General features: G+C 31.7%; 1 protein-coding gene across 3 annotated transcripts; it reads right to left on the bottom strand.

The window, feature by feature from the left end:
• Positions 1 to 714: 714 nt before the first annotated feature.
• On the bottom strand, positions 715 to 25,341 carry LOC143257239 (S-adenosylmethionine decarboxylase proenzyme-like). 3 transcript variants are annotated; one of them, XM_076515654.1, is made up of 11 exons: positions 25,057 to 25,341; positions 24,023 to 24,109; positions 17,063 to 17,189; positions 14,304 to 14,378; positions 12,916 to 12,943; positions 8,281 to 8,323; positions 7,879 to 7,943; positions 6,299 to 6,474; positions 5,470 to 5,544; positions 3,462 to 3,542; positions 715 to 2,420 (listed from the first exon to the last, which is right to left on the bottom strand). In XM_076515654.1, exons 1-11 carry the CDS (start codon positions 25,170 to 25,172, stop codon positions 2,286 to 2,288), a joined length of 1,008 nt encoding a protein of 335 aa, XP_076371769.1. In that variant the 5' UTR covers positions 25,173 to 25,341; the 3' UTR covers positions 715 to 2,285. The 3 variants fall into 3 exon arrangements, with proteins under 3 accessions (XP_076371769.1, XP_076371770.1, XP_076371771.1); XM_076515655.1 differs by lacking the exon at positions 25,057 to 25,341 and adding an exon at positions 21,542 to 21,652 and having other exon boundaries at positions 24,023 to 24,039; XM_076515656.1 differs by lacking the exons at positions 24,023 to 24,109; positions 25,057 to 25,341 and adding an exon at positions 21,546 to 21,652.
• Between the last annotated feature and the right edge of the window lie 252 nt (positions 25,342 to 25,593).

Raw genomic sequence — 25,593 nt, 5'->3', positions numbered from 1 at the left:
ACTGCTAAGATACAAGAATAATCAGACAATTTCTGTACATTCCACTAACCAGATGACCATATATATTGTTTTGGAGAAGTTGGGTAAATTTTTGAACGAGAGAGTTCTTTAAGTGTATTGTTGAGCATGTTTGTATTTGCTTACAGCAAAGCCACACTGGGCTATCTGCTGTGTCCATCAAGGGGAATTGAATCCCTGATTTTAGCAATGTAAATCTGAAGACTTACTGCTGTTCCAGCAGGGGATGTGTATTCCAGACGCTAGCTGAACCAACCACCTGTTACAATTGGAAGACTTTCTCAATTTGATGTAACACAACACCACTTACACCATGAAGAAACTAAATTTGGAAATATTATCTATGAGGACTTCAAACTCTTCTGTGCCCCCCAACCACATTATAAACTGATGTTGTTGCTCAACTGGTATGATTACACATATGAGAGACCACACTTAGGCACACGTCTGAAGAGATGCCATCACAAGAATGGGGCCTAGTTTTCACAAGAATGCATGTGGTGTTTGATCAGTGGGATGTACACGTTTTCTTAGACCCTTCACAAGCTGCTTCTTATGCTCCACATGTTAAAATGTGCTGTGAAGAGGCATGTTTAACAACATATTGCAAGGTTTAAACTCTGGACCTTTCAATACGTGAGATTGGTATACTATACTGGTACACACCTTGTTTCTTATTCAGAAGTACAACTGTTGTAGCAAAAACACTAGACTTTATTTATATTACTGAGCAATAACTACAATCTAATAAACCAAAAGACAGATCATAATATGAAGACATTGGAAAAAGACTGAACCACATTAAAAGCAACAAGAATATTGGAAAATTTCATCCAAAAAAAACCAAAGGCCCAGTTTCAAAATCATGAAAAACAACAACAAAAAAAAAACACACCACGTCTGGACATATCAAGATTTGAATATTTTTAACTACTCGTAATAATGAAGTAAGAGTGCTGTTGATAATAATACATCTATATTAAGATAACATACAAACCAAACAGAAAAGATGTAAACTGTGCAGTATTCTATCTACTTCACAATCTAGAAATATAGCTAAGTCAGGTCAGTACAAGGTAAATTTTTTTGTTTTTTGTGGTTACACCAGCTTAACATCAGCAGCATATGCAATTAAATAAGAATTGTAAGAAACTGTTGAAGTGCACCAACAAAGCAAAGAACCTATCGATACCACAAGGTGAAAAGAGCTTCTAAACATATCAAATCAAATCCCAAGCTAATTTCATACAGGAGACGTTTAAAAAAAACGTTTAACATTACAAATTAATACGAAATTTTTTTCAAAAAAATAAGTCCATGATATAACAGGAATGACTTTGGTTCTTCTTTCATTTTAGCTGACGTACAATTTTAAAATAATCCCTTTCCTGGAGGAGCGTGTTTTGCAACTTTTACGACACAACCAGTCAACACACTGATGTGCTAATGACCTCCCAGTTTCAAATGTTTAAAGAATGCTAAAAGTGTAACAGTTGTACACATCTTTGAATGCTAGAAAATCACATCAAAATATCAGCAGTAGAGCCACAAACCAACTCTGATAACACCTGTGTTTAACTGTTACATGATCAGTTACACAATCAGTAAGAGTTAAAGGACACAAAAAACTAACAAACAATTTTAGGAAATTATTCCAAAAAACTGAAAGAAATTATCACCTATACTAAAAACATAGGTTTTTTTAACGAGAACACTGTAGTTAAATTTTTGCTAAAACTGCAGAATTCACTATCTCACAGGTAAACAAGTTGACATAACATAAAAGCAGGAAATTAGCCAGTTAATTGTGTTAATCATAAGGTTTCACTTGAACTCTACTTAGTTTCTGATCTAAAATGCTGACAGACTCTGAACACTGTCTTTCTCAGATCAAAACGTTTCATAGGTCATGATCCTTTGTTAAACAGAAATGAGTAAACAAGTTCCCTCGTATGACAACATCTCTATTGTATACCACTTCCATCTTGGTGGTAAAGGAACCACCTACTTCCGAATCACGATAGACGTTCAGTCTGACATTCATGTGAGCAAACTGAACAAGTTTGAACTTAAACTCTGTATTTCCCCATTGGGCAAACCCGAAACAGGGGGGAAAAAACAACAACAAAAAATAATAAATTCATCAGGAAACCCTCTCCCACAAAAGGTCTGCTGTGATACAAAGTTCTACAAACATTAATCTGGTGGTATTATAAAAAAGGAGATATAAAACACAAGATATGTCCAGACAGGTGGTACTTCAGGAATCAACTGGGAGCCTTTGCAAACAGTGCATAAGTGAGACTGTAATTCTTAAACTCGCACAATTGCCACTCCTTGCGTTGGTAGTTCTTGAAGTGACACTCCTGATACTCTGAAGGAACGTTAGCAACAACAGAAGCCTGAAAGACAAAACATTTTCATGAATTGGATGACATAATGGGGGGTGGACAGTTTTAGTCTGGCAATTTTTTTTTTTTAACTTTTTCAATTCAGTAATCTATTGAGTTAACATGTTTAATACAGTGAAAAAATTCTCTTCATTTAAATCTATTTTTACAGTTTACAGCATAGAAGAGAGTGAGTAGAATAATTGCCCTTTAGTTTCTCTGTGGGATAAACACAACATTATCAATTCATATATCACTTAATTTTTCTTCCCAGTTTATACCCTAAATGGGATTATAATGTTGGGTGGGTTTCTGAGCTTTATATCATGTTTTATGACTACATTTTTAATACACCTTTGTTACATTAAATCCACGTTTTAAAGCAAATTTTATAGATAAAGTGTAATACAAACAAAGGCAAATAGTCTGTTGTACAAAATAAACGTATACTCTTTGGAGTTCAGAACTGTTAGAACTTTTGAATAAAAAATTTCCTCCCATGAAAAAACTTTGTTATCAACTTTTCCCAAGAAGTCTAGAATAAGACTTAACTATTTTATAAATGTCATAAGGCTTCGTCTATAAAAACCTGTTTTGACGTATAAAACTTCCATTTTACTAAGAAGCTTAAAAAGAAAGAGTTCTGATGATAAAAAGAAAGTTCTCACAAAATTAAATTTTTATAAAAAAGAGAAAAACCAATAATAAACAATTGACCTTTTACCAACACATAAATATCCATGTTCAAATGAACACTTAAAACAAATAAAGTCAGATAAAGTTTTCACATGCAGTTTCTTTCAAATCAAATAAATTGCTCCTGTACTTTAAGCCTGATTTTTCGATCTGAATGGCACGTTACATGAGGTAAATAGAACAGAAGGAAAGTCATTCAACCAGTCACACTTCACCAAATGGCTCTCAGTACATCTTCAACTGTACTGCTTTACAAATTACAGACTCTTTGGTCCACAGACCAACACATTTTCTACTAGACTACACTCAGTCCACTCTAGGCTTAATGCAGGATGTGTGTGTATTAATCTAAATTACCTTGTTTGCAAATATGGTCAGAGTGAATTTTCCTGGGTTGAACATTTTCATCAGGCGTACAATCAGATCTTGATACGATTCCTGAATATGAGCAAAAAGTATGAAAACTGTTTTAATAACTCACCTATTTTGTATCATTTACAATTAATAATGATTACTTATCTCATCTGAAACAGTTAGCTGCAACAAGCCCATCTCTCATAGCAACACCTCAATCAACCCTCTACTTTTCCATCATCTTGAAATGTACAAAATACTAATTTTACATCAGTATCAGAATTTGTTACATTGTTGTTTTTGACAAATGAATTCAGTTAACGGCATAAGCCATAGAAAGCACTTTATTCTCCAATTACCAGTTTAAGTTCATGTAACCTCTTTGGAAAATACTATTAGAAGTAGGGATTATATTAACCCTTTTGCAATAGGCTTGGTATAATATACGAGTTCCTCTACACATTTGCACTTCTTAAGTATTTCCACCATAACTTTTGATACAGCATGTATATCTTCACAAAATTTGGTAGACTTTTGGTGAAGATTACAAGTGTTTTATATGCAAAAAATCAGTTTTTAAAAAGAAATATTTTTACTAAAATTTGTTTGTGAAAGTAGTGTTTCATTACTAGTCTGAGTGCAAAGCTATTTCATATTATGATTAAAAATCTATTTTTCATCCAAAAAATTTCAAATATTATTTCCACAATTTCTTAAAACCTCCTAAGCACATTTCAAACATTTGTTTTCAGTAAGATTTTAATGTTATTTTCTATACACTATCTATATGGGGCCTTTCACCTGACCAACCTCATAACCATCACAAAAAATAAATATAAATTTTCCTTTTGTCATGCTGGAATGACATATTATAACAAGATTATACAAATATTTCATAAAGTCTCATAATGCTATATATTTACACATGTATATTTGTTACATTTTGTATTATATTCACCTTCCACTTAGGCCTACATAATATTATACATCTTGCACTGATGAAGTGCACATGCACTCACGCTACAAATCTCGTAATATAAAACTGACCTTTAGTGTTCCCCGTTTTGGCTGTGTTTTAGTGGACTAGTATTATACAAGTCACATTTCAACCGCTATACATAGATTAAACTCATTTTTCTTAAAATATAAAACAATAAATCACGAAGCAAACAATTATTTCTTCTCACTACAACCTTTGAACATGTCTGTCCGTGTCTATATGTATTTATTTCAGTGGAATAAACAAAAACGATAAGTTACCATACTGTTACTATAGAATCCCACTCTAACTGTATAAAATTTATTAAGCTTAGTAACTAAGATGTATTTAGGTTTAAAAACATGAAACATCAAGCAAATTAAAAGGCACAACCTACCTTCTTGAAATCTTGGTTTGAAAGAACATGTTAGCCTTTTCAAAGATTAATATGGCTGAGAAAACCATTAGGGGACATCCTAAGTTTCTGACTGGTTATTCACATGATATATTGAAGAAGTGTATAAAGGACCATTTCCAAAAATAGAAAGAGGTGAATGGGACCACCATGTATGATTTAGTAAATCAGCCATATCTCAATAAAATACAAACATACAAGGTTCTTATTTTATATTCTAGCTTGTTAATATTGGTAATTTGAATTCCTGATTTGTACAAAACTATAGACTTAGTATTTTGACATCAGAAACATCTAATGATTAATTCACTTAGAAAATATCAAAGTTTTAGTATGATAAAATTTTACAAGCTGTTTTACTATTTACTTTTAACTTGTGAACAATGTCAAGTTTTGAGACAGGTGTCTTTGTAAGACAATAGAGATTTACTTATGTTCATGATCACATACAACATTTGAGATATAACATGAATGTACATTAATCTTTAATGATCATTTCTCACTGTCACAGATGAAACATTTTATAGAAATAAATAGCTATCTAAACTTCATATTGTTTACTTGCGAGTTTTAAACACAGCCAAAGGTTCATGCTAAACATGAGATCAAGAACTTACCTGTGGAGCATTGGTTTCAAAGCTAACATAAGAACAATGAGGCTCAGGCGTGACATGGATTGTTATATAATAGCCCTGTAAGGAAGAAATTGTCCAAAATAATTCTTTCCAAAATTATTTAAATTGCTAGACGCATTTCTCACATGCACCTCTAATACATACATGCTCATTTATAAATATATTCCTATTTTAGTGTAATTAAATAATTACATGGATTGTTATATAATAGCCCTGTAAGGAAGAAATTGTCCAAAATAATTCTTTCCAAAATTATTTAAATTGCTAGATGCATTTCTCACATGCACCTTTAATATATACATGCTTATTTATAAATATATTCCTATTTTAGTGTAATTAAATAATTACATTCAAATAAAGCTAAATGAATAAAAAAATTATGAGGAAGGACTGCATTAAAAACAGCAAATCTCAGCCTCTGATTATTTATATTATAACCATAAATTCTTAAACCATAAACAAGACATTAAAATTAAACAAAATACACTGCATATTTTTAAAAATATCCTAGGGTATAAGCTACAACATGTGATTATTAAAATGAATCCTAGGTTTTGGAGGTGACTGCAGTAGTAGAACCCATTTTGCAGTGAGGATACACTGTCTATCAGTCTTAACTTCCAATGCACCAGTCTCACATATAAACACACACATTTCCATATTTATATTTTTGTCTTATTTTAATTTACTTAAAATTTATTCAGAAAAATTATAAACTAGAAGTTCAATGTAGAAACTTATAGGACAAATGTGTTAAGCCAACTTCAAATAATTTTAGCAAATTATAAATCTGTTATAGTTATGTACTCACTCCTTTCAGAAGACCATTCATTGAATATCCACAAGGATCAAAGAGAAAATCATCAATCACAACCCCAGGGAGCAGTGTGTCAATTCCAGATCGGTGAGTGGCTTCTTGAGCAGTACTGGAGACTTTCTTGGTGAAGATTCTCATTGTTTTAGAGTCCAATTGTTGCATAATGACTTGATTTAGTTCAGAAAAGTTATCAAAAGTATCTAATGGACTACCAACATTGGTCTAGGTAATTTCTTCACTAAGATGGTAAAAGTCCAAACCAACAATAATTTTACTAACAATTCTATAACCTGAGAGGTAACCGTAAAATATTAATAACTAATAATACCAATGTGTGTCATTGTACATATTATCATTCAAAGAACATTTAACACAAATTACAGAACAAGCAGTCCTTGTATTACACAAAAATACATAGATATTTGCCAAACAACAATTCTAGCTAATATTATACAATTTACAATGTCATATCTGTGTGCATGTAACTGAATCACACCAGAAACAGCCCGTGTCATGATACTAAAATAGATAAATTTTCACATCCACCAATCTAAGTTAATATAGATTATACAGTTTTGTTTTGAAAATACAACTTTTACATTTTGTATAATGAAAGTCTACCAATAAATTTAAATGTTCTTGTAGTGTTGTTTTGTTGTTTTTTTTTGTGTGTGTATAATGCTATACTCAGATCTGTTCTTCATTAATTAACTTTGTAGCTTATGAGTCTTGCAAAGACACAGCAAGGATTTAATTTGACTCTTAACTTCCAGTATTTATAAATTACATAGGAATAAGTTTTTTTACTTTTTTTATTTTTCCCACAACAGTTTTTGAAACTTGCGTATGGTCCCAACAGGGATTATTTATGGGTAATGTGTCCCAGTAGCTATTTATGGGAACATTCTAAGGCAAAACTAGCACAAGAATATCTTAACATTTGATTTGTCCAATTGATATTAAATACTCTTAAAATATTATTGGTTCATACATAAACATTTCTAAGAAGGTTTAGTCATAGTATATTAGAATGAAATACAAAAGACCACTTCAGCAGCATGAAAGTTGAAATGAAGTTTAATTACCTAAATTTAAAAGTTCTGTAGTCTTCTGCTGATTGTTTAGTCTTTTGAAAAACCAGTAGAGTTACCTTCACATGTAGCACAGATTCATTTTTGGCACTGCCAATTATTTTGAACATACTGAGGGGTGGGACTACATCACATTCACCTAGCGCTTGTTGAACAATGCTCAAATTGTCCTCGAATCTGAGAGTTCTTCTAAGTTATCTTCTGATCGTTGATCTGACACAAGCAGCTCCATAGGTGAAGCAACAGAGTTCAAAATGATACAAGCCTGTTAGGAGAACTGCATTTAATGTTTAAAAGAAGTCAAAACTAAACAATCAGCAAAGTGCTACTGAACTTAACTCCAGTAGTACCTTCTGCTATGACAATCAAAATATTTGGATCAAACACCTGACAATCTTTTAACTTTAGTTGAGTTGTTTCCTAAATATTTTATCTGGAGTTATCACATTTAAATATAAGTACAATATCAGTAAAAGGATATTTCCAAAGTCTGATCTGGGGCTTGAACACCCACAAAATTATCAGAAGGGTTTAATGTGTACAAGTACCTACAAAGGAAGATAAGATGTTATATTAAAAGGTAATCTTTAGGGGTAAAACTCAACTGGTTAACTTTACAAACGATATTTTTAACTGATAATACACAATGCTGTTGGTCTATACTCTGTCTTTAATTTTTATCTACACAAGAAAAATACAATATCACAGAAAAAGATATGGCTTTATTGGAAACAAACTAAAATAAAATAAAGCAATGCTTTAAATGATGTCTTCCAATAAAATGGCAAAAAATTTAAAACACCTAAAACATCTGAGTTTCTGCAATAAGAACTTTTCATAATTTTCTTAAAATAACTGATATAAAAAATACACCCAGAAGCTTACCAGCAGTCCTGGTTGACTCGACCCAAACAATAAGCAGCTCCATCTATAATTAAAAAAAATAAATGGAACACAAAACATAAGAAAATTAAAAAAGTAATAATAACAAAATTCAGATTTTTGTTTTGGTTATGTGTGATTAAAAAGATAATTCCATGTCATAAGTCATTTATATATCACACACTAAACTTCAAGGTAGTTTCACTTCAAGATAAATGTTAATTATAACTTTTTTTTTTTCTTTTTTTGGAAAACTCGACAAAGGAGCACAGCCTGAACACTTCGAAAAGAGAATGCTTTGTATGGAAGTAATTTCTTTTTGAGAGGCTAGTTAAGATAAGGTATGTTTGTATGCTCTATTTAGTAGACAGAGAATAAGACTGCATCTCCAAAGAGAAGGGTACAAAACAGTAAAGTAATATTTATTTAACTATTTAAGGATATCCACCCACTGTACCCTAACTTCTCACGAACTCTTAGGAGATTAAACACCCTTATCACAAAATAGTCGAAAAATTTATACAACATTTACTGTCCCCAAATTAACCTGAAAGCTATTATGAAATCCAATTTCAGAGTAAAAACTTTTTTACACAACGAAGATCATTTGCAAACTGCCCATTGTTTACATCTTGTCTGCTTAAGCTGTTAGGCTTCCTAAGTCATTTTAAGAGTACAAGTATATGAACACATGAGCATAGCTAAAAAACTGGAAGGAAGATAACAAATTCTCAACTCTGCCATCTCACAGCATGAAACAGAAAGATGAGATCCAATTTCTCAAACTTTTAAAACTCTTTCACAGCTAAACACAACACTGAATTTCTTATAAAACAAACATTATACATAAACACTTTTTTTCAATCCCTGAATAACTTACATTCTTCACAAGATTAAAACTTAACTATTTCATTTGCACCACATTTCTTCATAATTTTTACCTTCAAACTCTTTACTCCTTATGTACATATTGTTGTTGTAATTACAAATACTGTGTTTGTTTTGTACCTATAAATTAATGATGGAATTCTGGTTTATTCTGAAACATTTAATAAATGTATTCTATTATCACTTTCAGGTTGTGATTTAGTATTAAAATGAATACAAGTAAATTACAATCCATTAGTTTTTATCAAATTCTTTATCTAACCAGTTCGTAGCATTAAAGGCTCTAGTTTGAAAAAACTAGAAAAAAGCAGAAAACTATTTTTAAAAAGTATTACATTTAAAGTTTAAAAATTTATGTTTTATATAAATTAATTGTTCCCAATTATATCTGGTTTTAAACCACTGTTCACAAAACTGAATAATAATATTTTAAATCAAATTCCAATTAAAGTCTAACAAAAATTAAAATATCTTTTAGATTACTGTAATACAATAAACAAATACCACAGGAAAAGTGTTTTAATTAGTCTATCCTGAAAGACCTTAATGCTTTTTATTTGGAATTATCTGGAATATATTTAAAATGTGACAAAGCTTCAGGACTCCTAATTATTAAATGTCCCTTCTCCTAACAACTTTCAACTGAAATTTAGAAAAGCATTAAAACAGTCAAGTAATTTCCAAATATTCTTTCTAGTTTACTAAATATTTCAAGACATAAAAAAACTTTATTTCAAAGTTCAATTTAAAAAATAAAAATTACAGAAATAAAATTTTCACTTATTTCAAACCTACAAATATATTTAAAATGCTTTGTTTTAAATAACCATAATTGTTCCTTGGAGTTATCTAGATGTACCTATGGTATATTCTAAATTAGGCACCAAACCTCTCGACTCCTGTTTATGAAACACATTGCATAATGTATTATGTAGTTTTACGATTAGTATCAAAATTATCTTAAACTTGGTGTTAAAGACTTTTTAATTAGGTTTTTATTTAAAACATTTGCAATACAAATAGTTAGTGTAAAATAAAAAAAATGAGAAAATTCGCCAATTTTAGGTAATTTTAAGCTTGAATTTATTACTTTTCAAAAACAGAGGGAGTTAGAAACTAGCTTTGCATACAACACTAGAAATGAAAGAGCCAGTGGATGTTGAGAGCACAAAACTTGGATTGTTGGAATAATCAAAAATAGGAATAATTATGAAAAGACATTTCAATCAGCTGATTATTTTCACAAGTTGTTACACTAACTGATTAAGTTATTTCAACTTAACTGAAAATGAGAAAAATTAAATAACAATACTTCAATTACTTATATAGTTGGTTTAATTAAAAACAGTAGTAAACAAATTTTAGTTAGTTTATTATTTTGTGACAACTGTTTTAATTATACTTTTGATAATTAATAATTATAATCTATTGTATGAGTAGATGAGGAGTAGAGAAATATACATGTAAAAATGGTCGGTTTGGGTTGAGAAAGTTTTTATATAGAGGAGCGAACAACATTTTGACCTTCTGTGGTCATCATCAGGTTAACAAAGAAAGAAAGAGGTAACTGACTCATGGCTGACCACATGTTTGAAGGGGGCTGTGTAATTGCGTGTAGGAATATAGAGGGCATGCTAAGATGTTTGATTATATTTATTAATATAGATATAAAGGATTTCCTTTGTATTGGTTTATTTTGGGCTTGGGTTGTTGTACAAGTAAGGCTTCTTTAATTTTGCGTTTGTTTCTTAATTTAGTATTCGAGTGTTTTCTGTGGTTATGCTGCGTTTATTTGATTTTCAGTGTTCGAAAACGTGTGAAGGTGACTTTTTGCGTTCTTTGAATCTGGTTCCCATTTTTCTACTTGTTTCTCCAATATAGAAGTCGTAGCAGTTATCACATTGTATTTTATAAATAATGTTGGTGTTGTGTTTGTCAGTGTAGTTTTTACATAGTATAGACCGTAGTTTTAGCCTGGTTTCTGAATAAATTTGGTATTAACTGGAATGTCATATTTTGTTACTATTTTTTGCAAATGTTGGTTATTTTTGTGCTGATGTTGGGAATATATGGTATGCAGCAATATATGGTTTCATGATTTTTTAACTTCTGGTTTCTTAGTATGTTGAGTTGTCCATAAACAGCATGGGCATTCTCCAAATATGCAACATCAGCCAGCTCATTCAAAGACTATTTTAATTTCACGTCTAATCTTAATCAACTTAATCATAAAGCCTTAATGGCCAGTTTTGATGTTATATCCCTCTTTACAGAAATTCCAACTGCTGAAGCCTGCACGATAGCCTTAGAACTCTATATCTGAGACCCTAACCCATCTATAGACATTTCCAGCAACCAATTAGCAACCCTCATAAAATTTATTATGATGAAGACAAACTTCTTGTTCAACAACCACAACTACATACAAACAAATGGCCTAAGCAAGGGCAACCCAGTATAACCAGTTCTAGCCAATATTTTTATGACAGAAGTTGAAACACAAGCAATTAACACAGCATTACAGCCACCACTATACTGCTGGTACAGAATGTAGATGACCCTATTGCAGGATTCAGATCTGCAGAACACACACTTAATTTTTTCAATTACATTAACTCTATACATCCCAACATTAACTTCACATGTGAACAGGAAGAAAGCAATCAAATATCATTTCTTAACCTCAAAATTACAAGAACCGATACACAATTTAAAACACATCTACTGAAAAATCACCTACACTCAACTATACATTCCTTGTGACTCAGCACATGAAACAAAACAAAACAAAAACTCGACATACTAAGAAAGAAAATAAACACAGCCTTTTATATAAAACTATACTCACCAGATAAAATTAATGATGAATTAGACAAAATAAAACAATACTTCATCAACAATAAGTTTCCTTCACAAACAGTAGAAAACATTATACGCACACACCTAGACAAAAAGCAAAATCAGCTAACAAAAGTAAATATATCCCACAAAATAAAAAAACATGAAACCATACACTGCTGCATACCATATATTCCTGACATCAGCAGAAAAATAACAAACATTTGGCAAAAACTAGTAACAAAATATGACATTCCAGTTAATACCAAATTTATTCAAAAACCAGGCATAAAACTGAGGTCTAAACTATGTAAAAACTACATTGACAAACACCACACCAACATTTCTTAAAAAATAAAATGTGATAACTGACACGACTTCTATGTTGGAGAAACAAGTAGAAAAATGGAAACCAAATTCACAGAACACAAAAAGTCACCTTCACATGTTTTTGAACACTGCAAGTCAAATAAACACAACATTACCATAGAAAACACCCAAATATTAAATAAACATAAAAAAATGTTAAATTAAAGAATCCTTACTTATACAACAACTCAAGTCCAAAATAAACCAAAACAAAGGAACACCTTTATACCTATATGAATAAATATAATCAAACATCTAAGCATGCCCTCTCCATTCCTACACTCAATTACACAACCCCCTTCAAACATGTGGTCAGCTATCGGTCAGTTACCTCTTTCTTTCTTTGTGAACCTGACGATGACCAAAGAAGGTCAAAACGTTATTCATTCCTCTACATAAAAATTTTCTCAACCCATACCAGCGGTTTTTACATGTATTTTGTGCCAGTTAATCATCCATTTCTTTACAGCACATTATTGGACTTTACTGGAAGTTTGTTTATAGCTGGTATATTTGTACTAATAGAATTAGCATTATATTTACCTTCAAACAATCCATCTAAAACACTGACCTAGAAAAAGAAACAAAAACATCTTAGATAACATTGCCCAACAGAATTTTGGTTTATCACAAGTGACTAATTTAATGTTAAAATTTTTTTTTAGAATTAAATGAAAAAGAGTTAACAAATGGTACATTTGTACTGGTGATGTATACTTATATGCACATATGAACACAAATTAAAACTAAATACCCTAGGTAAACACATTATTGTGATTCTTTTTAAAAATAAAATAAACTATTTTATCTAGAACCTTGAAATAGCATATCACTAAAAAACTTGAAACTTTAACACTATAAAAATATGTTTCATTCTTAACCTAAAAAAGAATTAAAATCAAAATATTTAATTAAATTTGGAATGATAAAACTAATTGGATTCCACCTGCTAGCACTATGAAAACTGAACAATTGTTAATCTAATTTACAATAAATAAGGTATTTTGACAAAAGAACACCATTAGAGTAAATCTCTAATGATTGCAAGTTTGTTTAATAACAGTTGTTATAAAGCCCTTAATTAAATCTAATGTAACTGCTGGAATTAATATACATTCCACTTTTTTTTTTTTTTTACCCTCACATTTCACACAGAGCAAGAAAATCACAATTTTTCATAATGGAATTTCACTTAGGTAACCATCTTCCTCTTCCAGAATGCTTAAGAATGACTTCACTTTTTATAAAGCCAAATGAGTCATTAAAGATACTAGAAATATATCTGATACACATATAAACAGTACATCTGGCAAGTAGCCTTGAATCCTTTTAATAGTTTAGCTTGTTCTTTATTCTAAACAGAATCTACAAAAATAACTTCCAACGAGTTGTAGAGGCCTTGTAAAAAAATCACATCTTATGTGATGGTAACAAACACGTACATCTACCTGGCAGCACACTGGTATTACAGACTCGCCAAAAACAGTGTAGTTGTCTCTAGCACTAAAATGGTTATGGAGTATAATAGATTTTGAGTACTATATATTTTTAACTCTAATTATAGTTACTCATTAATGTTGAATAGCATTTCATAGGTTTTCACTACTTGAAATCTACAAATGGTGAAGAGCTATTAAGGAACATACTGTATTAACATTTTCATAAAACTGAAGAATCATTGTGTATCAGTTTTGTAAAAAAATAATAGGATTCAAAAGTATTTATATACTAGTGTCTTAAGTACCTCCACACACAACCTTTTAGAAATTCATTCTCTAAGGAGCTAAGATGGCAGATCTATTCTAATTGTACACCAATAAAATAACTAATTTTAAAATACTGTACTTTAGACATTTCATATCACGTGGTCAATAACATAAAACCTTATGAAATAAAAAGAAATGTTTTCTAGCTGGAAGAAGAAACTATACCTCATCTTCAAAACTTGTATGTGGTTGCAGCTGCAGCTCTGGACGTACAAAGTTCTTTCTGGAGTAGAAAATATCCTAAAAAACAATAATATATTCATACTTTGATTTATAAGTCTATGGTTTAAATATACTCACTAATTCAATAGGTGCACACTGGAAGATGGAAATAAAACTACGACTCATTCACTAATGACTTGTATGTTCATTTGAAACCAACAGAGTTGAAAGCTTGGGAATTGAGGTTATATTATTACATCTCTTCCTGTTTTTCTAATGAAAATTATTCAAAATTTACATTGTTGCCCAGCTGACATTAATATTATGACAAAAAATTTAGACAACTTGAATTTACTGTAAGAATAAGACTGATGTTATAACCAACTGACCAAGTTGGACAGTAAGTGGAATTTGATAAACCAACTGATTGTCAGGCACATTAAACAATTAAATTCAAATCAGTTGATTATTCTCATGTGAAACATGTATAATTGACACAACAGTATTGGTAACACTAATTTGTTGATTGTTTTTATTAGTCATAATGCTAATTAGCTGAAAGAATAAGAAACACTTATTTTAATTATTTGATTAAGTAACAATAACTAATGTAATTAATGCTAATAGGTGACTGATTAATCATAACAGCTCTAAAAGATGTCTACATTCAGGATTTGAAATTTCTCCAATTCTTCAACATAACATATGAATAATTTAAGTTCCAGTGCCAGTAAAAACAAGTTGTTCCTCATAGTTGCTTTAGTTTATCTGAATTTACCACAAAACTGATCAACTACTACCTGCACTAGTAGTTCCTAATGTAGGAATGATAGACGAGAAGGAAGGCAGCTTGTCAATATTAACCACCAAAATGTCCTGTGCTGTTCTTTACCAACAAATAATGGGATTGCTTGTCACATTATGACACCCTAACAGCTGAAAAGGTGAGCATGTTTACTGATGAGAATTTGAACCTATAACTCACAAACTGAGTTGAGCTCTCAAACTACCAGACCACAAATATCAGACAAATTTTGTAGTATCTGCCTATAAGGATCTGAATACAATATTTCTTGTCCACAGTGTATAGGTATAATGCTTCAAATGAAAACAAAGGGGAGGAAAAAAATTTATGAAACACTTTAAACCCAACATTTTTTCTCGTGAGGGTGGGGCTACCATTCCATGCTCCTTACAAATAAAAAACACTTTTGAAAGTAAGCTACGCTGAACCTTTTTTTTATGTTTTTTGGTCACAACATGATAAAAACCTTACAACCCAAGTGCTTTCAAAAAGGTGAACCTTTCTTCTTCAGAGGAAAACTGGAAATATATATCCAAGGTGTGATGACCTCAAACTTTAGTGTAAAGTCACTAAATTTGGTTAATTTGAGAGTTCTGTGCTTTTTAGTACATTCATTTATCAAAATTGTAAAGCATAGCTGGAAAGCATAGTTTAAAGTTTGTTGACTATTGTGCCTAGAGTATTTCTTGGTAAATCACCCTTTCTAACGAGCTGTCCTCATTCTGACTTCACTGGTTGCGGTTAACTCCTTACAAAATATTTAGTTTCTATTTATTTCTGTAACAAACCAAAATGTCTTTTTAACTTAATTATGTTTTAAATGCAGGAAGTTAACTTCTTTTTACAAGATTTTTCAAAAACTGAATTAAAATTTCCTAACCCTTACTTGACAAACACTTGATAACCTTTGTCATTTATAAAACGTCTTCCACCTTCAAATGAATGTTCTTTAACTGAAAAATCTTCCTCAGAACATGCCGTTTTGTATCATCAGGATAATTTATTAAAGTTTGATCACCCAAAACTGTGGGACTTGCACAAAATACAGAGAATTTTTCTGGCACAAGTCACTGACAAAGCTCAAAACTAAGTATTTTTCCAGTATGCTGCTGGAATGGTAATATAAAGCAATTACCACACACACACACACACCTAAAAATCACTTTCTCCAGATACTATTGCAACCATGGGCAACATTAAAATGTTGGAAATATGTTGAGTGGCAGAAATTTTCCTCCCAAGAAAGAGATTTTAGCCTTCAAATTATAGACTCATTTTCATACTAACCACAACCAACAGGGTCCAAATATTTCACAATACAGAACAGCTTTAAACTTTTGTCTACTGTGATCCTTGATGTACAGAATCAACAAAAAAACATCTAGGAACAATCATTAATTGTTTATGTGCAATACGGAGAATAAATTAACAATTATAAGTGGAATCACTTTTGTTTATGGTATATGTTTAAAGCTTCTTACACAACTTCATAGCATACAGCAATAAACCTACAAATTGGTTCACATAATCAATGTTAAAAAAGTGACAAAGACATCAACAGCAATTAAGGTTAACATAATTTTAAAATATGTACAATTAAAAAATCTAATTTTCTTAGGGTTAATGTACAGACTGTACTTATTAGCAATTAACAGCTCCCACATTTCATTACGTTACAGCATTATACGGCTTTATTTCATTTTTGTTAAAAATTTTAATTAAATAGCAAACACCAGAAACAAGTCAGTGACACAAAAAACATTGATACTTCATGATAATAAAGTAAAACACTCAAAATTACAACTACATAAATACGAACTGTAGGAAAACAACAAAAGATACATTCAAGATTATGAAACTATTCTGATGACAAAATAAATACTTTGGTTCCATTGGCAACAGGTTTGCTATGCAACAAAACTTTTAGGTTGTGCATCTGAAAAAGAATCTGGCTTACCAGAACTTCATCAAATCCTGTATATTCCTGCACCAAGTACAGCAAAGGTTGAACGGCTCTCAGTAGTGTAGTGGAACCACAGGTCTTCAAAATAAAGTGACTCTTGGAGACAAACATGCTGCTCTCGCTACAAAATAACATCAAAAAACTCAGTACAGGTCACAGCAAGAAGGTGGAGACTTACCTCGCTGAACGCCGTAGGGTCGGTGCAAAGACTGCACTCGGTAGCAAGTAACAGCCCTGACACTCCGCTACGTGCCAGCACTAAATGCATTATTTCTCGTTTTTCTTTTTGTGTTAAAAGTTTTAATGAAATAGCAAACATTAACAAAAAAAATAAAAAACCAAATAAAAAAAAAAACCATTAAGACTACATGGAGCCCCCCAAAAGTGGATATGCATCACTTCAGGTATGTTGCATACTAACAAGTATTGAATAGCAAAGTTTTTTTGTTTTGTTTTTTTATACATAACTATTTTAACTAATACATTTATGTGCAAAATTAAAAACAACAACCATGTATTACTATTAATCTACATTCAATACAAAAAAATTCAAATCAACCTAATAAAAGTTGCACACTTTATCACAATTAGATTTGTTTTTTTATTAAATAAAATATTTACTTGTATAAAATCACTTTTATAATGTATTTAACCAACATACATTATAATCTCAAAAGAAACCTGGAGTGAACAATATATACAGGCACATGCAAATCAATGTCCAGGCAATGTTAACATTTTCATATCTTGTTTATGAAAAGCTCAATACCGTTATTACTTTAAGTATTTGTACACATCTAGACCATTGTAGAATTAAAATAAAAATTGTACAGTTAGTAATTTGCTGAATGTTAAGTTTATACTGTCCTCTAATGATGTCTTGCTTTACCAGTTATCTCACACTAAGCCTAGCTCATTTACAAGTTAAATTAATCTCCTTACCAGAGTGTATTGGAATAAAAATTGACTTTCATTCAATAGGACTGATAAATTTCAAGTATAATATATGTAAATTTATAATTAGATATATATAAAAAAGGGGGTGGGAGTATTTTCTTGCACCACGATGAAATGACAAACTTATGAAAAAACATCTGTGCAGGCTTTAGATGCAATATAACTGATTTTTTCAGTTACAAATTTTTACAATGTGCTGAACTGTTTAGATATACTTTAATAATTATTCATGGTTCAAAAGCCGTTAGACAATATTATCAAAGCAGTTTATAAAGGGCAATTATTGGCCATTTATTTTTGGAGTTCAAGTAAAATGACAAAAAGGTTGTTTTTGAAATTAGTTACCAATATCTGTTCTTTCCTATATTATTGTCATTAAACAACACAGGAAGTATTGTGTCAAACATATACCACACATGGAAGTGAAAATAACATTACACTCCAGCAAAATAAAAATATATAATCCTGCAAATTTTTAAGATGACACAGAATATGAAATCCTGATTTATGTTTAATTCTAATTATAACACACAAAACAATGTTCACACAGCTTTATGTAATTTTTTTAAACAAAAATTACAATACGTTTTTTAAATCACATACAATTAAAGAAACAGCTACACATTAAGATATCTGTTGGTTAATAACATGATTATATCGCAGTTCCTGAAGGTAAATTATTCTAAGTTAAAATATATATCTTACACCAAGTTCAGGAATTTCCAAAGTCTGGACACAGAATACATTTTTCTTGGATACAATCCAAAATGTTGCCTAAAAAGTTTTATATTAGTAAACTTGAAAGCCTTAAAAAGGTAAAAGAAATCACTGATAATAACTACAACTTGTCAACTTGCTACTTAAATATTCAAGAATTTGAAAGTCATATCACTAAAAGTGCAGGTATGAATAGATACTAAGCCCTGTTGAAAATGCAGTCCACTTTTGGAGGTTTCCTTGAGCCCATAAAAACACTAGTGATAAAAATATTCAAATTTGGAAATAAAGTTTTAAACAGAATTTCTGAAAAGTACTGGCTCTATAACTGTGGGGATACAACTTATTAGCAAATCTATAGAAGGTTTTTACTGCATGGTTTTACCTCTCCAAGAGGAAGAATGGAAAAGAGGGATGGACTGGGACGGATGTACGGTGCACTACAGCTAAGGGCAACAAAGAACACAGAGGGGACGGAACGTACGATGCACCACAGCTGAGGACGACAAAGAACACAGAGGAGACGGAACGTACGATGCACCACAGCTAAGGGCGACAAAGAACACAGAGAAGACGGAACGTACGATGCACCACAGCTAAGGGCGACAAAGAACACAGAGAAGACGGAACGTACGATGCACCACAGCTAAGGGCGACAAAGAACACAGAGAAGACGGAACGTACGATGCACCACAGCTAAGGGCGACAAAGAACACAGAGGAGACGGAACGTACGATGCACCACAGCTAAGGGCGACAAAGAACACAGAGGAGACGGAACGTACGATGCACCACAGCTAAGGGCGACAAAGAACACAGAGGAGACGGAACGTACGATGCACCACAGCTAAGGGCGACAAAGAACACAGAGGAGACGGAACGTACGATGCACCACAGCTAAGGGCGACAAAGAACACAGAGGAGACGGAACGCGTCTGATGCACCACAGCTAAGGGCGACAAAGAACACAGAGGAGACGGAACGTACGATGCACCACAGCTAAGGGCGACAAAGAACACAGAGGAGACGGAACGTACGATGCACCACAGCTACGGGCGACAAAGAACACAGAGGAGACGGAACGTACGATGCACCACAGCTACGGGCGACAAAGAACACAGAGGAGACGGAACGTACGATGCACCACAGCTACGGGCGACAAAGAACACAGAGGAGACGGAACGTCTGATGCACCACAGCTAAGGCGACAAAGAACACAGAGGAGACGGAACGCACTGATGCACCACAGCTAAGGGCGACAAAGAACACAGAGGAGACGGAGACGTCTGATGCACCACAGCTAAGGGCGACAAAGAACACAGAGGAGACGGAACGTACGATGCACCACAGCTAAGGGCGACAAAGAACACAGAGGAGACGGAACGTACGATGCACCACAGCTAAGGGCGACAAAGAACACAGAGGAGACGGAACGTACGATGCACCACAGCTAAGGGCGACAAAGAACACAGAGGAGACGGAACGTACGATGCACCACAGCTAAGGGCGACAAAGAACACAGAGGAGACGGACGTATGATGCACCACAGCTAAGGCGACAAAGAACACAGAGGAGACGGAACGTACGATGCACCACAGCTAAGGGCGACAAAGAACACAGAGGAGACGGAACGTACGATGCACCACAGCTAAGGGCGACAAAGAACACAGAGGAGACGGAACGTACGATGCACCACAGCTAAGGGCGACAAAAAACACAGAGGAGACGGAACATAAGGTGCACAACAGCTAGGTGCGACAAGAAACACATGGAACAGAATGTATAGTACACAACAGCTAAGTGCGACAAGAAAGAGATAGGATGCAAGTTACACACCAATAGCAATGCATGGGTGATGGAGTTATACTAAGAGATGAAATTCAGTTGAAATAAACAAACCACAGAACTTGTGCTAGACAGCTGTGTAGAAGTGCATTATAATTTGAAATATTAAATGTTATTTGATTACAACATGCACTGTACTTTAGTTATGCTTAACAATGCCATAAAATGCAAACTTGGCCTTGAAACTTGTGTTGTCTGAACTTCATTGTTATTACTTTAATTTATAACCAACAAATAGGATGCAGCAGTTCAAACTTAATTACATCTTTGAGGAAATTAATATACACACACACACACACGTATTATGTCAAATTTGCAATGCATAAATGTTAACTCAATTGTAAACACGTGCAGCTTTGAATGTCATAAATCATGCATCTTACTTTGTGAAACACAGCTATATAACAATATCATGTTTCCTCTATTTTCAAGTTACTTTTCAATGCAAAAGACCAAATGTAACTAGCACAAATGACATGGTTTCATACAGAAAAACAACTAAAATTTCATCTCTGTTAAGAACTCTGAAACTTAAAAGGTACCAACACTCCCCCATTCCCCTCAAAGCTGATAAAACCTGCAATAACAGTAGTAAGAGTACTAGTGAACATTCTCTCTATAAAAAAGTGGTAACCCAGTATCTGCTGTAATTTAAAAGTATATTTTCCAAAACTCCACTGTTTAAAGTGTAGTATTCAATCTGATGAATTTTCCAAAAAGTAGTCAAAGAAAAAAGTCTTTGTAAAAAGGTTAACAAAACATTAAAACTGTAAAAAAAATTAAAAACGTTGTGTGGCTTCAATTTTTGTGCCTGGAATACGACTAAATGAATATAAAACTCCTGATTACAAAAACATGGAATAAACTTTATAAATTACAGCAGTAGTGGACACTTCCCCCAGTTTTGCATTTTTTTTTAATCACATTAAAGTGTCATTAAACGAAGGGTCAATACCCACGGTTTCTAAAGCACCAGCGTCACGCCCAAAGGCGGGACTGATAAGCTCATCTCTGGCTTCTCACTGAGAAGAGGGAAGCAGGCCCATTCGAGTGCCTGCTGAAAAGGCTGCAGACAAATGAAAACAATCAGTGAAAAACATGAATGATGTTGTACAATCATATTTAAAGACATACAATTAAAATTTGAAATAGAACAAACAGTATATCGTGTTGTCAAAAGTGAAAATATTCGCAAAAACGTGCATGTTGTTATATCCATGTTCTAACATTAACCTCAACATTTTTTTTTAAATATGCACATTAATCTCTTGTACATAGATATAAATAAAAACACTAGAATTATCAGTTTTTTTATTTTGTGATAAATTATGGAATTGAATATTTCATTCTATTTAAATGAACACTATAATAAAAATCTTACCACAATAACCACTCAATAAAGTGGGAAAATGAGAGATAACAATGGATAACATTAAAAACTAAATTGTGACACTTTAGCTACATTTAATTAAGCTAAATTTTCAAATAACCTGTATCTCTATAGAAAGTTTAAAATATATTTTGTTTCAAACACACATCATTTGATCATAATTGTAACAACTTGTCACACAACAAAAATATTTTACTTGAAGCACCTATTCTTATGTATAAAAAAAAATAAGTATAATAGTTATGTATATATTCATACACTTGTTTCTATAATTACTTTTGTCATCTCACCCATCATGGGGATGAATATAATCCTTAAAGTGATAAAAAAAGGAAAGCCCACATTTTTTCATATGTCATTTCCTATTCAATGACTCAGTGAGTTCCTTCATACATTTATTACTTATAAACTCCCAAGGAACTATTTTTGAAAAGTTTATAATTACATACTTAGTTATAAATTATTACTGTACCTGTAGATTACGTTTCTCATTAACCTAAATAAACAGGCTTGTGTATGGTAGAACTGAACTTTAATGAAGCCTTTAGTAAGGCTATTTTCAAAGGCACACTGCAAATGGTATCAAAAACATTTTCCAAATTACAGTGGTAGGTATTATTAAGTTTGAGTGAACTACAGCTTACCATCTATCGCAAAACTTTAAAAGAGGTTTTGTCAAGTCTTGTATAAAGTTATAACATAGTATTGCAATATTAAAATGTAACAAAAACTGTATTAGTTGAAGCTTTCACACTCTAGTAGTATTCACAAAAGCTAATATACCTCCCTACACACAAAAAATTAATAAATAGATAATCATTTGAAATGATAAAATTAACATTTACTTCATATCTGAATTCATTCTGTTTAGCTGCATGTACAGTTTAGAAACTACACCCCTTTTAAAATATTTGAAGATTTTACTAACCAGTAAAACAAAAATTCATTTGTCATCCAACAGGCTGTTAAGCAACTAATTTTTATTCATATGGTAAATGTGTTTTTTACTAGATACCATTGTTAAGAACCACAAATTCATGAAGTGCCTTCATTTTAAACAAAAACATTTATACTAAATACAAATATTGCAACCTTTAAAATTAAGCAACTATAAACAGTTGTCTGTGTATTGAAGGTTACTGGAAAGAAAAGCATTGGATTTTCACAAATTAACAGTGTTTGGCAAGTTTCACCTACATATATATATCATCCCAACAACCATTTCCTTCAGCTTTTTAAGTTGCTGTTCCCAACACACAGATATTCAATGTATTTAACAGTTATATCTTCTCACTCAAGATATTTTGCCATTTCAATTACAAACACTTTCCAAATATTCAGCATGGAGTAAGAAATAAGATAGATGCAGATATGTTGGTAATTGTTATTTTATTACAGGAGACAACTTTTATGGCAAGGAAGATTTTAACAAGGCACTTTAACCAGTGTTTTCCAATTACACAAGTTTTAATGCCAAAGTGTCCAGTATTTAATATTATTTGAAGATAATAAATTTAAATTTTAAGCCTTCTTCATCATTAAAACCTGGGTATTTAAGAATGATCACTTCAGTGATCAAAATATCCACAAATAATCTTTAATGTGAAAACTGAAACTTGTATTTAAAAAAACAAACTTATAATCAGTAAGTAACCTGAAAATGAATTCATTTATACTGTATTTTGTGGCTACTAATTAATAACAATACTTATAAATTAATAAAAACCATTAATAAATCTATTTTTTCTGGGCATCTGAATTTACCAGTTCATCAAGGTATTTTGTCCAAGCACTTATAACTACTTGCTCAACTCAAATTATTAAATCAAAAGGTTTTTACATAACCATGGTATCAAAGATCTGTGGCATTATCCATCACAAAAACAAACGATTTTATATGTATCTGTAAACTTCTTTCAAGGAGGTTAGTTCTAGAATTTGTGAAGTAGGTTGGTAAAACGAACCTTTCATACCTGCCCTAATTTTTCATTACAGACCTTACAAACCTAAAACTTCAATAATAAAAAAAGCTATATAACAACTAACCTTAGAACATATGCATCAAGGTGTTCATTTTTCTTGAAGCTAATTATTTCACACTTCACTAACTTCAACAATGACTCCAGAGATGCCCTGAGTAAAAAACAAACCTCAATGTATACAAGTTATGGTTTCAAACTTGGCAAGTTCAGAATTCAACACACTACAAGTCTAGCAAGATGTATAGACATCCAACTGATTACAACACAATTATAATAATTCATATAAAAACACCTCACTCTTGGTCAATAGGTAACAGTCTCTTTTACATTATAAACAATATCAATTAATTTTTTTTCCAAACACTCCATGCAAAAACTTTCACGTTTGCAATATTTTTTGAAAGCAGGTTTAGATAATAACTAATTTATGTAACGGATTCAAGATCATTTTGAAAATATTTTTTTAACTGCCAGGAAAAAAACCAAACCCCGAAATTAAAACGACAACTTGACGTCTTGCACACTCACAGAATCTGTATTTAGTGTCAGTTGAAACGTGTGTGTGTATGTATATATATATATAAAGCAGTTGTTTCTTTCACTTTCACTAAATTACTTCCAACATATCACAATAACTTTGTTCGAGAGTATACCATATAGTCTACAATACAATGGAAAAATGCTTTTATCTGTACAACTCCTATCTACACTATAATTAGTGTCGGTAATATAAATAAACTGCAATATTATACTTTTATCACCATTAGTCATCAATAAAGTAAACAAAACATTCTCACTCGCATAAAATGACTTTACAATCATTTTTATTAATACCACCAAGTATCGTAATTAAATCGATTAGGACAGGTCATTACATTCGCAGTCATCACTCATACGCACACTTCACACACATTTTTCAAATCTTATTACGATTAAATGATGTAAAACTAAAATTTTATTTTTATCACTCAAACACCAAACCACACTAGTTTTATTTATTTAATAACAATTATTTCTATCACTACATTAAAAATTATATAATGAAGATTCTTCACAAAAGTTCACTCTTGTGTTTTAAAGTTTGAGGTGTAAACCTGCCTTGGAATTTTCCGAACATCACAACCTTCCATATCGCCATCACTGCGGCTAAACCACACTTCTAACAGCTTTTCAGTTCCTTCGAAGAAACTACAATAGTTGTCTTCCACATTCATTTTTAAAACTTCCTCCGTTGAAAGTAATGAAATTATATTACTAATATAAAAAATATTAAAAATATCAAAGTTTTCCGTAAGATAAGAGTCACAGCGGAAAACCAAATTGCCTTAGGCTCTTGAGACTGGACGATTTTATTGATCCAAACGCAAACGTAAGTCATGCAGACAACCACGTGATATTTTTAGAGCCTGGTTTCAACTTCCTGATGAAATTTATTATCAGTGCCAAAGTCATACAAATGCATTGTAATTAAGTAAAATACTTATTTCATTAAACAAAACCATATTTAATAAAAGCAAAAATGAAAATTCCAAATATCTCTAAAATCGCTTTAATTTCTCGCATTATTATTATATTATTATTAACCAATCAGATGAAACAAGTTTTTTGATCCATCAGTGTAGAGGTGGTATAGTA

This window comes from Tachypleus tridentatus, chromosome 7 (assembly GCF_004210375.1).
Source record: "Tachypleus tridentatus isolate NWPU-2018 chromosome 7, ASM421037v1, whole genome shotgun sequence".
In the NCBI taxonomy this organism is placed as follows: domain Eukaryota; kingdom Metazoa; phylum Arthropoda; class Merostomata; order Xiphosura; family Limulidae; genus Tachypleus; species Tachypleus tridentatus.
The sequence above is the reverse complement of the archived record's forward strand: the minus strand, read 5'-3'. Positions and strand labels throughout refer to the sequence as shown.